Here is a 16,077-nt window from a genome sequence, read left to right as displayed (position 1 = left end):
CCTCTCGGCAGGGCTGCTCTCGATCCTTTCTTCCCCCAGCCTGTACTGATACTGGGGGTTACCCCGACCCAGGTGCAAGACCTTGCACTTGGCCTTGTTGAACTTCATGAGGTTCACACAGGCCCACCTCTCCAGCCTGTCCAGGTCTCTCTGGATGACATCCCTTCCTTCTGGTGTGTCAACCGCACCACTCAGTTTGGTGTCATCCGCAAACTTGCTGAGGGTGCACTCGATCTCGCTAAGTCATTGATGAAAACATTAAACAGCACCGGTCCCAGTAGGGACCCCTGAGGGACACCACTCGTCACTGGTCTCCATCCGGACATTGAGCCATTGACCACTACCCTCTGGACGCGACCATCCAGCCAGTTCCTTATCCACCGAACAGTCCACCCATCAAATCCATAGCTCTCCAATTTAGAGAGAAGGATGTTGTGGGGGACCGTGTCAAAGGCTTTGCAGAAGTCCAGATAGATGATGTCCATTGGTTTTCCCTTGTCCACTGATGCTGTCACACCATCACAGAAAGCCACTAAAAGAACTAAAAGAACTGTAAGTAACCCAAAGCAGCCCAGAATTAAGGGCCAGTTAATTGGGGGAGAGGGGAAAAATAAAAGAGAAAAAAAGACATTATATATTCAGGAAAAAAACCACCACTCTGAACAAGCCATTTTTTTCTTCTGCCTAGAAGAATTCAGTATTACGAAGAGAGACTGCAAGACCAGCAAATTCTGCCTCAAGTCCCAAGACAAAGCAGTCTTCTGGGGTACCTGTTGAGGAGGTAGGAGAATGCATCAGAATAGTGCTGTGTGCTGCCCAAGAAACATTTGTAAACATGGTAAGCTTGCGGTACTGCTTTTTGATGCTCTTAAAATTACAGTTAAAAAAAAATAATCAAACAGGATTACACATTCATGATGGGAGTTCTCACTTCGTTTATTCCCACTGATTATTGAAGAAAACAATGAATACATCAGCTATATATATTTTTACTACGGGGGATCAGAAGACCTTACATAGCACCAAGTTAACTTCTAGTCACCTTACATACCACTGCATGCATTAGGGCTGGGGGACATTCCCAGAAAAGAATTAAACTTGCAATCAGAAAAAGAGAAGAAAATAAAGGGATAAGCAAGAGTATTGGATGTAAACTCCATTACTAAGACTGATCAACACTAATTATATAAGAACAAGTAAAAATCTAGTTGTTCTGTAGGCTTACGTCTGCAGAATAAGAAACAGTCTTGCATCTGTCTTTGTTTTATGATTCAAGTCAGGTTAAGTAATCTGGTAATACAGATGCAAACTCCTCTCTGCCCCCATAAAGGCAGATAGAGGACCTAATCATTAACAAATCAAGAAAAGTGTTATATAATTAGCAAGTCAATTTGACTATGTATAAAATGGTCTTGCCTTTCCAAGTTTGCAGTTCTGTAATACATTTACCCTACACTCCTACAAGGTATTCAAATACAGCAGCAGCAATACATTCCATGCTGATGCTCTGTAATACATTGAAGTTAGTAGTTTACTGATTAAAACTAATTAGGTTTTAAGTTAACCAACAGTATCCTTGTCACAAATACAACTAGTAATGCAATCTTGAGGGGACCCCCTCTCACATCCAAAATAGTCATTACCTTTAACAGTGATTTAAGAGGAGCTATAAAATCAGAGCTGACAGGTTTGCATATAAAAAGGGCAGATTAACTCTATAGGAGTGATAGAAATGCATCGCTTAATCAGACCAGTCTTCTGGGTAATGGTAAGTTGAACAAAATATAGAACACTGCAACTGCTAGGACTACAGCAATACTTAGGAACAAAGAACAAGGGTCACATGCAACAGGAGAATGGTCATATTAGTGTATGGCCATATTGAAAAGTTTTAGAAGTAAGGACACAGAAACAGCTTAGCATGAGTTTCAGCATCACAGCAGGACACGTAACAGAGATAAGGACATACAGGTAGTGATTGAAAGTGGTATTCTATAGGAGTGCTTCAGGACACAGCCAGCTTTCTCATTCTGGTGTCTACACAGGCATAAGATACAAAGAACTAGAAACAGATCAAGAGCTAGCAGACCAATACACAGTTCTGAGGAGGCAAATGCCTACAAATGTCACTCTCTTAACCAGGAGAAGGCAAGAAGGCTGCTTAACCAAGAGAAGAGGTGCAGTCCATCTTTAGAAGCAGGATTGTTGCTGCTAGATTAAACAGTTGCCTGTTAAAAGCCTATGTTAAGACAATTTTATATATTATTTAAATTGCGTGGTTGGGTTTTTTTCAGGTTTGGGGTTTTTTTTAAACTGCTAAAAAACAGACTTTGCTTATTCTTGCATCACATGACATTTTTGGATCAAGGCTTGATGTCAAAAAAAAATAAAAAGAAAAATAACATTTATGTAGAAAATACGATCTGTGACCTTCATCAAGATTTTTCTGTCTTAAAAATTTATGCGGGTATAAATCTCTGAATGTTTAAGACTACTAGGAGGAAAAGAAAGATAGGCTGACTTTTCTCTCATGGTATGAGGGCAAATGCACCACAAGGCAAAGTATCAACGCTATTCAGAGACTGTACAGTCTCTCATTAGAATTCTCATCCCCTTTCTCTACACTCCAGGGAAACTCTGCCATCTCGCCGCTTCCTTTCACAGCGTATCTGAAACACGTGGCTATTTGCTCTCAGCTGCCGCCTCTGACACTAAATGAGCATCAGAGGTACACCCACAGTGCTGTTCTGTATTGGCATTTCCTTTACTTTGTAAATAAAAGCAAGGTCCATCCTGGCAAAAAGCCTATGTCTACAATCATAATCTCCACATTGTGTCACATGGAGTGACAACATTCTTTTGGTTTAGGCTCAGTTACAAGGAATGGGATAACTGCACAATTCTTGTAACAGTAATCCAGTTAATGTGTTCTTAGACGAAAAAGAAATTGAATGCTTTCTGCTATTGCTGTCTGTGGGCAACACAAGGCTCTTGGGAGCTCCCGACAGTTGTGAATGGTCTTCTGCATTGCTTTACCACTCATAAAGCCCATTACACTAAGAGCTAAGCACATAAAATAAGAACTGCAAGCACTCACAAACCTGCTTACCCAACTGGATAAAAGGATACATAGAAAAACTGTTCTGGAGAACTTCCAAGGAGTTCTCCAGAATACGCAACTGCACTCTAATCAAAGACATTGAGAACAAAGACAGAGGCAATTGTATAAGAACAATCTCTACACAGGCACACATCCTTGTGGTTTTAAAAGCTGCCACAGCAGTTCTTGCAGCCAGTTTCAGTTGGACAAACTCTATAGGGAAGACATTAGCAGATACATTATTTAGTAAAAGCAAAGCGCACCACTTTTAAAGCAGCAAACTTGGCAGCAGAAGAGGCAGAAAATAATCCTCTTATGTACATCAAGAATTGTCACGTTTACAAAATCTCTGCATACGTTGCCGAACCTGATACAGACTCTTAGCGGGTAAACAAGGATTAGTTTCTGATTAAGAGAAACACCCACAAAGGAGATACAAATTTGTTCAGAACTGTCAAGGGAGGGCTCTTGTCTAAAAGAAACCACAATTCATCATGCATGACAGTGTAACATTCTGTGTTCCTTACATGGGAAAACATGGAAACCTTAGGATTTGCCCTGGATCTTTTAAATCATTTCAGTAGGACATTTGGGGCTGAATAAAAGGAGAAAGCCAGAATGAGGGTGGCGAAGGCGGTCACTAATCCACGGCCAGGGCGTGTTTAACATTGATCTGTCACAGGGAGAACAGCTAGGAGGAATCTGTGGACAAGATGGGGTGGCTGAAGAAAGGACAGATCACATGCTGCTTATCATAAGTCAAGAGGGAGAAAGCTGCCTTTGCGCCTCAGGCTGTGCTTCTGGGCTTTACTGCTCACATCATTTCCAGACCAAAATCTGCAAGCCAGTTAGTTCTCAGTGACATTGCTCAACATCCAGAAATTTTTCACCACTGTGACCGGGGCTTCAGTTCATCTTGTTCAACACTAGTCAGCAGAGCAGCACAATGATCACACCTGAGCACCTGCCAAAAGACTAAGAGATATTAGTAACGCCAAGCAGCATCAAGGGATGTGAATTTTAATCTAGAGTTATTTGTGCACTGTGCCATAAACTCAGGTCTCCTCTTCCACGAGCTAACAGCAGCAACTAAGGAAGCACAGCCTGCAACACATAAGCACCTAAACACCTTTTTATTTCAGTCCATAACCCCGAATGATAAGCAATAGTGTGTCCAATAGGCTGACCCAGTGCTAGGAGATTTCTTTCCCTTCTCCCTAGGCCAGCAAGTTAAGTGAAGATTAGTTTCTTTAAAAGCTCAAAAGAATATTTTGAAGTCTGGATTCCTCAAACATTACCACCTGGTATCAAAGTGACCTGTAATGTTTAACAATGCTGCAAAAAGCAACTGGCCAGCAGATTTCAGGTTCTCCATTATTTGAGGTTTTTGTCAGCAGCCAACAGAGACATGAATAATGGTTTAAAAATTCCCCTTCAAGACTGGAAAGGGTCTTCTAAAGACATGTACCCCATTTCCTTCTCCCATTTGCTCCAGTTATTGCAGAGCTTGAATATAACATCCTTGTCTGATTTTGAACTTGAAATCCTATGGAAAATCGTTAATTATGTCCGGCTTGTGTGTTACATTCATTCTTCTACAGTCCCATGAAAGTGTAGTATTTCAATAACACCAGCAATAACGACTTTGCTTTCTACAACTGTGTGACAAGGTGCAACTTCAGCACTGGAATTTAAGACATTTCTGCCTTTCATGTTTTTCACTAGTCTTAGGTCGTCCAATGATATACTTTTAAGCAAAAAATACTGGAGCAGTTAGCTGTGCATCTAAGCACATGGACAGTCTTTTGGCCTGATCTGTATGTTCAAAAAGCCTGCCTCAACATGTTTGCTGGCTAGTGGGAGTCATAATACATTGTTTTGTGTAACCAATATTAAAAGTATTTTATACTTTCACCTACTCAGTGGGGGTGGGAAATAGACTTTTAGGTGCTTTTTTCCACACACAGCCCCCTTCAAACATACATTTGAAAACAGACGTAAACATACATAATCTTGTAATAATTATGGCACTTAATTTAAGCGCTGGAAGAATGCTCTCCTAATACAATTCTTCCAGTCTCCCGATATATATGAAACAAAGTGGTCTCATATGGAAGTTTCATAACTTGTTTTCAAGGTTTTTGGTTTTTTTTTTTCAATTAAGAAAACAGAAGTTTTCTTAGTTGTGCAATGCCAGTACTAATTCACTGCCATGGCCAAATTTGATCTGTGGTTATTTATAAAGTGCCTACTGCTACACACAGATGCTGTAGATTATATACTCAGGCAATTTATGCCAGCAGCTTGTATTAGCAAAATACTAATTTGAGTATTCCAAGATGCTCCACAGACATAATTACTCAAACCACATTAAAAAAATAATTAAAAAAAATCATACATATTACTTAATGATACAATCTGCAACAACTATACAAAAGCAACAGTTTTACTTCCAAGTCTTTCAACCTCAACAAAGTAAATAGCAAAAAAAGTTGTGTTATTTCCTCCAAGAGCTGTCCAGTTTTTAGATATTAAACAGTTAGTGATGTTTGCACAGACTATGTCTGTGTATATGATACGAAAACATGGAAGCATCAGAACTCTGATCGTCTTTTGCAAAACTACAAGAAACAAGCTAAAAAGGCTTGTTCAGTTTGAAATATGCAGACTTTTCTAACAATGATCACAGCCTAGGGGCTACTAATATTATTAGGAAAAAACCTAATTATCAAATCAAAGCACATAGCTTTTAATAAAAGGCTAATACTGTTTTGTAAGACTTTCCAGTGACTCCAAAGAACCAGCATTAATTTTGATTGACAGCCACCATCTTCAGACAAAGCCACAAGAAATTTAATAAGATAAAACATTATGTGTTACGTCAGAACTTTCTGCTCCTTAGGGGTTAAATAGAAACCTGTAATTTATCCGATTTTTTTTTTTTTTTAACTAAATCCCAAAGCAAAATACAATATGCATTCTTTAAGGGGTCTGCCTGCTGCACCACCTTCCCCACAGATTTTTCTAGTATTGCAGCCCATTCAGTTAAATACAGTAAGTGTTTTAATCAGCTTTTGTGGGGCAGGAGGGAGAGAGACAGACATCAAAATGAGATCTTACAGGATTTAATCTTCACTACACATTCTGTGCTAGTGCCATGGACTTGCTTTAAACCTCAGTAATGTACACTTTTTGCAGTAGCATCCAAAGAAAGAACATGCACTTTGTATATTCGTAGGAAGCTATGAAAACAGCTCTCTAATTTACAAACCTAGACAAGCAGTTATTCACTCCGATCCTTTGGCTCTCGGTATTTCCACTGGATATAGTCAAAGATGTCTTTTTCACATTCTACTGGTAGGGCCTCCCCAGCAACTCCTGCAAGCAAATTACTTCAAATTACTTCATATTGCTATTTGAAAGGTAGAAGGTCCGTACAGTCCTGCAATGCAAAATGCATTGCAAGATTCAAAACTGCTGTAAAACGGACTTAAAAAACCAAACCAAAACACCCTCCCCCTACCAGACCTTTTCATACAGTGTTTAGGTACAGATCTCATTAGTGTCAAAGGAAATAAGGTAATGAATTAACTTTGGGGCCGTGTAGTTATGCAGTCAAATATATTCATGTGTATATACATATATTAAAAAAAAAAAATGTATTTGTGTGTGTGTGTGTGTGTGTGTGTATATATATATATATATATATATAGTCAGCCCCCTCCAAAACAAAACATACCTTGTTAAAAGAGTGGGAAACTACATACGTGCCATGCATGACACTGAAACAATCTTTAGGTCAGTAAGACTTTAAGTAGATTAGGTGGCCCAAAGAGGTAACTTTGTGCCACAGTGCTGCCTAAAGTATATAAGTACGCTGCCTCTTCCTGCTGTAATCGTGTCCAGTACCAGAAAGGACACTGTGAAATAATTCATGAGCTACAGTATTTATCAGAAGTACTTCCAGTACACTGAGAAACCACTTTAAGATCACACAAAGCATGTAACCAGAAAGAATACTCTCTGTAAAGGCCCAGACTAACCAGTGACACCCAAGGGGCGGATTGTGTACTCGTTGATAGTGAAGCCCATTTCCAGAGCATGAGTTCTCATGTTCTTATTGAATATATCACTTCCTGTGAAATACAGTACACCACAATAATACTGATCTTTGGGGATAAACCTAGAATAAAAGTGGAAGAAAAGTACAAACTTAGAACAAATATATAACAAAAAAAAGTTACAAGCCATTTGGAATTCAGCAATTCAGACACTGTTCTAGGTTTACTTCCTATTTACATGCACACATTCTGCAACTCTGTACATTTGATTTTCCCACAGGCCAGATGCAAGAATGAAACGAATTGCATATCAAAGAAAGGTTCAGCACATCTACCCTGACCCAGAAGTTACTGGTGGTCAGCCACTACATGGTTATGGTGCTGGCACTCCTGCCAAGAATTAATGTCAAAGCAGCACGATAAAGTAGGTCACAATTCTGAAAATGGATACAAAGTCATGATTTAAAATACAGCATTCTTGCTAATAACCTGTTGTAGATACTGGCAGTTGTGCAGTGGCTTCCATACTGCAAAGGAATTAGAAACCTAAATGCCATGTTCTGAATGTGGAAGTAGAGATTTGAAGGCAGAACTTGATGCAAATGCCTACTATGTAGCAGACAGCTAAAGTAGGGGGTTTGGGGATTTTTTTTTGGTGTGTGTACCGGATATCAATTCTCCTATGTGGATAGGCTGTTCCATCTTCTTTATTTGGTAGCTGACAGACACCCTGTGAGGAAGAAAGGAAAGCGAGAAATTAAAAATTAAATTAACCAGATTCAAGACCAATCTTCACCTCTCCACCCCTAAACAACCTCTAAACAATCCTCAGTAATCCTGGAGAGCAAAGTTAAATTCCCGCTGAACCAATTAAATATTTTACTACAACAGCTGGATGTCATAGTACCGTGAATCACCATTTTACACTGCTAAGAGGACCATAGTTCAATGTAGCATGTAACTGCTGCTTGAGTTTTATTACAGCAGGAAGGATCACAGGACTTCTCATTACCCATTCCTCTTCCCTAATTATTATCAGGCTCTTCAGTGTGCACAAACATCAGCAGGTTAAGGAAAATGCAGACGAAGCTCAAACTAATAGGAATAAGAAAAAAAAAAAAAAAGTTCTTTCTTGAGAAATCCTCTGCCACTTTTGTCGTGGTTTAACCCGGCTGGCAACTCAGCACCACGCAGCCGCTCGCTCACTCCCCCCCCTCCCTCAATGGGATGGGGGAGAGAATCGGAAAGAAAATAAAAGGTTAGAGCTGAGGGCTGAGATAAAGACAGTTTAATAAGAGAAAATAATAATAATAGTAATAATGAGAATGATAACAGAATATACAGAATATACAAAACGAATGATGCACAATGCAATTGCTCACCACCCGCCGACCGATGCCCAGCCCGTCCCGAGCCGCAAGCAGTCCCCGAGCCGCGAGCGACCGAACGAACGAACTAACCCCCCCGAGCATGACGTTATATGGTATGGAATAGCCCTTTGGTCAGTTTGGGTTAGCTGTGCTAGCTGTGCTCCCTCCCAGCTTGTTATGCACCTGGCCGAGCAGGAGAAGCTCAAAAAGTCCTTGAGTAGTCTGAGCACTACTTGGCAACAGCTGAAAACATCAGTGTGTTATCAACATTCTTCTGGTACTAAATCCAAAACACAGCACTATGCTAGCTACTGTGAAGAAAATTAACTCTATCCCAGCCGAAACCAGGACAACTTTTCACTTCAAACTGCTTTGTAATCCTCATGCAATTCACCTTTTCTTTTTTTCCCTAGTCTACGATCACCTTAAATGACAATGCAGTAGTAGGGGAGGGACATGAACCATAAGGAATGATGAGAAATGTTTACATACTAAACCGTTTCACCAATTGCAGCTTCATGCTGAGACTTCTCCTATTCTTAGCTTTGTTTTGAAAGCTTAACATTGCTTATGCTTTTAAAGTTGTCTGTCTCCTTACTGAGACTTGCTTTTCTCAGATTCTCAGCAGCAGTCATATTTCCCTTTTTACAACATTCCTTTCTTAGCTTCCACCTTGAACACAAGAGCTGTTCCACAACTACTGAAGACTGACAGGATTATACAGAGCAAATGGTCAAACTACAATGAGCTTGTTGAACTGTGAATGCAAACTGGGAACACAGAGTGGCTCACAGATGTACATTTAGCTTTAAACCCATACGGTATTCACACTTCAACCATTTGGCAACAGTAAGAGTGACTTTCACTTATTCCTCCTAAAGATCAAGCCAAAAAAAAGCCATCAAGCTTCATTCCCTCTCAGAATGCAACACAAACTAAACTGAAGACAAATTCTCAGAGTTCTTTTAACTGTAATTTTAAGCAAAACCAAAACAACAAACAAAAAAACAATCAAGTGCTCCAGCAGCCCCTTTCATTTTGGGAAAGCAAGTAGCTTTAACTGCAATATTATATATTTTTAATATTTATGCCTTCCAAAGGATTAGCTGAATATAATAGTATCTTGATTCTTGAATAGAAATCCGTAAGTCATGGACCTTTGGTGAACCCTCCTGCAGGACAACTCCCCTGAGCTTCCAAGGAATTCCATAAAGCCAGTATGACTGACTGACAGGAACTAGCCAGTCCTCACTTCCACTCAGTATTGCTTCTGGTTCTACACTTCTCTGTTAGAATTAACTTTTAACCAGCCTGTAAGACGAGGATACCCTGGGCCTGCAAAGAAAATTAGGTGAAGCAAGATAACACCCAATCCACATGTTTAAGGAAAAAAAAAAAAAAAAAAGAAATTTGCTGTGAGCAAGGGTCCTAACAAAATGAATGTTCCTGAAATTCATTACTTTCTTTAGGCATCCCACATGTTCCCTTTTATATCCTGAGTCTAGCAGCTTATCCGTTAAATCTGCTCTGCAACAAAATTGTCAAAAGAGGAGATAAAAGTGTATTGTGTATTAGACAAAACAAGGTAAACACAGGCCCAAGATCAAAGCTAGTGTTTCCAAGAGTTTGAGGACAGAGTTACAAAAGTGGTCGCTGGTGCAGCTGAAGAAGTGAGGTTGTGCTAAGGTTCTGGAGAAACATCAAGCAAAAGAGAGACAGAATTAGCATTGTGTGATGAAGGTTATGACAGCGGGGTTCAAAGCTACATAAATACCTGTAGATTCTAATACTGAAATCTTACCACGAGAGATTCACTAAGACTTAACTGCAGACAGTTTTTATGGAGAGAAAGAGGGACTTAAGAAAAAATAAAATTTAAAAAAAAAATAATCACAACTCCAGCAGTCCAAACAACATATTGTGTATATATCCTGGTTCCTGTCAGGCTCACCACCAAAAAAGCCTTACCATGAATTTGGTGTCACCTTTAGACAGCATATCTGTGACAAAGTGGACTTTTTCCAGCTGTTCTACAACTTGACGCAGAAGTTTTGACTAGGAACAGTGACAACACAGAAGAAGAAATTATTTCACAAATAACAAGAATATCTTACCCATTTACCAGACAGTGGACATCACTAGAATTATATGTATTATTGTATGTGAAATTTGACCCAGAGGGAGAAAATAAGATAACAGTAATACTGTAAAAAAGCTAGTAAAATTACAGTTGTGCAATGTAAAAAAATTTTCCACCGAAATCCCTATGTCAGATTGCTTTCATTGGAAGTGACAAAACTAATTCCTCGGTTTGAGTTTTCAACTTCTAAGCAATAAATCTATAGAAGCAGCATAAGAAATACAAACTATCATTAAGACTTCTCCAGAGTTAGTCACAAAAGATTACAAGGGCAGCAGGACATTTGCTTCTCATCCAAAAGACTACAGCTACATAAAGAGATACTTGCTCTACCTCTAATCCCTGCTTTATCCAGCTAGCTGCTGCAGTTCTATGTTGTAAAAGCACATGAATTCGAGAGGGTGGGGGAAATGCGTGCGAAGGGAAGAGGAGGGACAGAAGGATAAGAGTCAATACACTGAATAGTTTTGCAAGAGGAACACAACATAATACATGGACCTGAGAAGTGATTCTAACTCCTCAAAAAAAACATGGTGATCCAAGAGAAGAGTTTACTATTACAGTAACAAAAAGATGCAAGAAGCTGCAATACAAGTCTGGACTACATCTTTGGAATTTAGACACGCCCTTGTGGAAATAAGGCACAGTACTGATCCACAGCAGCAGAGAAACACACCTGTTTGGATGATTCAGATGTAAAACTTGGATGGGTTAGGAGAACATCCATATCGCCACTTGACTCTGCACCTAGGCAAGTAAGAAGCAAAGAAAAATCCCTCTCTGTATGACAAAGTATACTAACATCAGTGAACATCCATCTAACCTCTTCCTATAAACATGTTTTTTTGGTAGAAAATAATCACTATTCAAGATATTTGTGAAAAAAATTATCTTAAAGTAAGATAATCTTGTTCTCCCATCAAAAAGTTTATATCCCTGCATATCTCAGAAAATACCCAAGATTTTCTTGCTGTACTCTACAGCAATGAAACACAAATATCATTAACGTAAAAGCAAGCAAACAATTCACATGTTCCAAGATACTACTCTTTATGGGGGCGGGGTGGAGAAGCAAGGATTTATGTGGGTGTTTTGTCACTGAGTGAACCAGTCAAAACAAGACTAACAGGAAAAAGCCAGGTTCCAGCATAGACTTTCTCTCTAGAAGAACAACGTACATAGTAATGAGTCTTGCTTATCAGCCCAAAAGAAATGTATCATTTCTTATCATTATCATGAAAGATCACGGAGCACCAACCTCGTCTAAAACTGCCACAGACTGTAGCAATATAGTTCGGATCCAGCTTCTTTACCTCTTTCAGCACAATTTCCTATGTAAAAAGGAAGATGCGTGTTTAGATGTGTCAGTTGTTCATTGGCCATCGGTGCCTCACATCCTCAATAATGACATTCTTACCTGCATTTGCAGCATTTCTTCCCTTGGGATTCTTTTCTCAAAATCTTCAAAATATCTGCATATATAAAAATAAAAGTGTCTGAAAGAGTGGCAAGGGTAGTCAATTAAATGTGTACCAGAGGAAAGAATACAACTTACATTACTGTCACATCACAGAAAGCTCCCCGTTCTCACCAAACACCTTAGAAAGCATCTTGCCAAGGGATCATAAAAACAACTGCAAGTTTGACAATCCTTAGAAGATGGTTTCCTGGCATATTATTTCCACTGTGTATGAAAAGCTGCTATGAGGTGGGAGTAGTATTACTGTACAACCAATTGGTTTATATTTACATAGCCTTCTGAAAATACAAAAGGTTCCTGACAAAACTCAGTCCACCAGCAAGCAGGAGGAACAGGTCCCTCGCCCATGGTCAGAGGTGATCTATATTGGAAAGAGGTAAATGGAAGCTCACAAGTCAAATACAGCTCCTGATATCTTTGCATGCAGCTGTAAAAAACAGATTGCCAGCATGCTGCTTGACTGTGGAGAAAGAAAGGCCAGGTGAAACAAGGACGCACCTGACCAGCAGGCACATTCTGAAACAACATCTCAGCACAATGCTGGCAGTAGACCCAAGGCCAATGCATGCACTAGCAACATGGATAGGTCAGGTGAGTTTTCTTACACTCACTTAACAGTGAAAGGTTTCCCCTTGAATTCTGCATGGCATTCTCAAGTTCAGACGTGCAAAGGTCTTACCTTGCTCACAGCACATAACAAAAAATAGCCTGGGCCACTTTTATGCAGATTCCCAAGAAACATCATTGCAGCCTTGCTAAAGTTATTCTCCATAAGCTAACTGAAAAAGTAATTTGAAATTAATTTCCTTCTGGATGGAGACTAAGCCTACTGAATTCCAACCCCACTGAAACAAAAGTTCTGAATAGCTGCTGAAAAGCATGTAGAGCACACAGAGAGAACAGAACCTTACTTGGCCTGCGTAACCTTACGTTACATCTTGGTGTCTGAAGGAGTCATTAGAAAAGCCAAGCACTTGCACCCAAGAAAGCTTACTTCAACCCAATTCGTTGGTGATGGGTCAGCTTGTGCTCATTTTTTCTTAGATCTAGAATTAAGAAAAACGAAACCAAAAAAGTTACTTGAGGACTAAAAATCTTACAGTAAGTTTCCACCAGTGCAAAGATGATGCACACAAAGAATACGTAGCAGCAACCTCAAACGCAAAGGAAGACATTTTAAACTGCCTACTCAACAGCTGATAGGATGTGTAGAGTACTTCCCAATAAAGACTTCAATAGACCATTCACCTCAAAACCAAAATCCTTGTTATTTTCCTTGTAATCTGTAAGTACTTTATTTTGGGTATGTACGTAATGCCTTTAGCCTGTGCACTAACTTACATCTTACACATTTTCCTCAAAGCCTAGGGCATATCTGCTATCACAGTACCACTGTGGAACAGGCAGCTTGACAGAAAGAAACGTTACTGGAATGTAAACTGAGGACCCAAAGTTGCACTTACCTTCTAAAGTCTTAATTCCTTCCTCAACAAACTTCCTAGCAGCAGCAGGACTGCAAAGAAACAAGGCAATCTGCCATTAGGAACAGCAAGAATCTTAGAACCTGTCCCCTGAAAGGGACATTAGAATTCACTGTAACTTCCTAGGTTCTTCAAGGCCAAGGCTGAAGTTGCTTCTGATGCTTACCCTCTTTTCAGCATACGCATTTTCAGTTAGTACTTTCTGTCAGCAGAGATGGCTACCCAAGTCTTGGCCTGCTCATTTTTTAGCACTCATGTAGCTACATAGCAATGTATAATTGTAAAAAATAAACAAATTCTCACCAAACAGGCAATATTGCTTTAGACAACAACACTGCATGCGTTATAAGAACTACTTCAATCACAATCAGTCTCTGAACCAGCTTAAGGCAACAGCAACACAAAGGTGTCTTTAGACTAGCACTTTAAACAACCCAACAAGGCTCCAGTTTGCAACCAACAGTACAGCAAAGCAGTTCCAGCTCCAGTTTGGCTGGAGAGTTTGTCTTAAGCACAACACTTAAGTGAAGTGAACGGCTGAACCTTTTTCCCCTTTAAGGGTTTGTCAGCAGATCAATCTATGTGGCTCTGCGGGGAAAGAATGTTTCAACTGTGAGACAGGCATTCAAGTAGTGTTATACCCAGATACCTATCCAACATCTCAAAACACTGAGAACCACCAGCCTGGAAGCATAGTCCCTTCCTGGAGAACTACTCTCCAACTGCTCTGGAATCCCATGGTTACAGCTCCGCCACCCTTGAAGACTTTGAATCCACTTCCTCAATAAAACTCTTACATTACAACAGACTTGTCAGATCTTGACCTGCCATTTACTTCCTTTCTTATCCTTCTCTGCATCACTTGCCAGATTCCAGACCAAGACAGGCAACTTCCACTGTCCTGACACAGGACAGCACCCAAGCTTCTCCTTCTGCATCCCATCCCAATTTCTCAAAGGCATTCTCAAATCCCAGTATACTCTCAAACTTTGAGCACACTTTCCCCTCAGGATTACTTGAGAACTATCGCGTTCCCTACCCTCAACCTCAAGGGTTTCAAATGTTGCACAAGAACCCTGATGTGGGTTTTGGGTTTTTTTTTTTTTTTTTGTTTTGTTGCCCATTTCAGGACTCTACTTCTCCTTTTACAACCATATGACACAGCACCATTGTCCCTGAGCCAAACTTCCCACCAAAAGTCCCAAAGGGACCCCTCACTTCCACTCTTCTAGGTCTTTCATGGTTCCGTTCTTGGCCAGCTCCTCTCTCCTTCCTCTCTCAGCTTGCACACAGAAGCTTCCCACCTCCACTCCTCTACCGTAAAGTCTGTAACTGATGATCCAACTGTGTCATCACCACTATGGAGTCCCAGAATGGGCACTGCAGCATCAGCTCAGACTCATTCTCTTCATTATTTGCAGTCACCCAAACTCTGTTCATAACTCCACCAAATAAACAGGAGAAGGAAAAAAAACAAAACCAAAAAACAAACAAAAAAACTTTACCCAATGCCAGTAACTCGTGTCAGGAGATTGATGGATGCACTTGTATCATCTTGTCGAATCTGCAAAAACAAAACAACACAAACCAAAGCCTTCTTTACTCCATTTGCAATAAACAAAGAAATCTTGGTAAAATAAAACAGCTTAGACTCTGCTTTGGAGGCTCACTATAAATCAATGCAGAACAGTACCAAGGGTAGTACTGCGTATCACAATAACGCCACGTGTACCAAGCATGAAAACTGCCTAACTACCCATGCTGAGGTGAACAGCATGGTTAAACCACAAAACTCCACAGCCTTCCAGAGTCAGAATTCCACTTCTCACAGAAGACATTCACATGCCAATTATATAACCTAAAATATTTTCACAAATAGACAGTTTTGAGGCTGAGCTTCTCGTTCCCTGCTTTCTACTCGCCATAGACTCCATGTCCGCCATTCTTAAGCTTGACATCAGTCTCTCCACGGACAACAGAAATTGCATGAAGCAAGCAGGCTACTTTGCAAGCTACAAAGAAAAGCAACTACTGAGAAAAAGAGCACCAGGGAAAGAAACCCACCTTTTCCAATTTGCGCAGTTTTCCAGTGGATAAGAACTCATCTATCTTCTCAGCTATTTTAGCACCTACTCCATCCTAAACGTTGGGGGGAGGGGGGAAGGAGACAAGTTAACTTCAAGATCTCTCGAAGCCATTATATCTAGAAAAAAGGAAAGCTCCCCAGAATTTAGAGTCCAGAGAGAACCGTGAGGCCACCGAGACCATGATAAAATATTGGACCATAAGGGAGCACAAGAATTCAAGGGTACAACACAAGCAGCATAAACCCCATAATTCAAGGGCTATATTAGAAGTTCCCCCACAGCAGTAACTTCGAATAAGGCTTTGTAATTACTGCTCAAGTTCCCCGAATTTAGCGAAGCAGTAACAGAGCGAAGGGGA

The 16,077-nt window shown here is 40.1% G+C and overlaps 1 protein-coding gene across 1 annotated transcript; it reads right to left on the bottom strand.

Annotated features, from left to right (window-relative positions):
* Nucleotides 1-3,964: 3,964 nt before the first annotated feature.
* Nucleotides 3,965-15,771, bottom strand: POLB (DNA polymerase beta; the record flags this gene model as incomplete). The annotated part of the gene is made up of 12 exons (XM_009648927.2): nt 3,965-4,064; nt 6,372-6,478; nt 7,144-7,283; nt 7,827-7,891; nt 10,500-10,586; nt 11,348-11,418; nt 11,930-12,002; nt 12,089-12,143; nt 13,146-13,197; nt 13,615-13,664; nt 15,138-15,196; nt 15,697-15,771. Coding segments are annotated over 11 exons (822 nt in total), but the record flags the coding sequence as incomplete, so codon positions are not given.
* Nucleotides 15,772-16,077: the final 306 nt, after the last annotated feature.

Source organism: Egretta garzetta, unplaced genomic scaffold, assembly GCF_000687185.1.
Source record: "Egretta garzetta isolate BGI_Z169 unplaced genomic scaffold, ASM68718v1 scaffold481, whole genome shotgun sequence".
NCBI classification, from domain to species: Eukaryota; Metazoa; Chordata; class Aves; order Pelecaniformes; family Ardeidae; genus Egretta; species Egretta garzetta.
The sequence above is the reverse complement of the archived record's forward strand: the minus strand, read 5'-3'. Positions and strand labels throughout refer to the sequence as shown.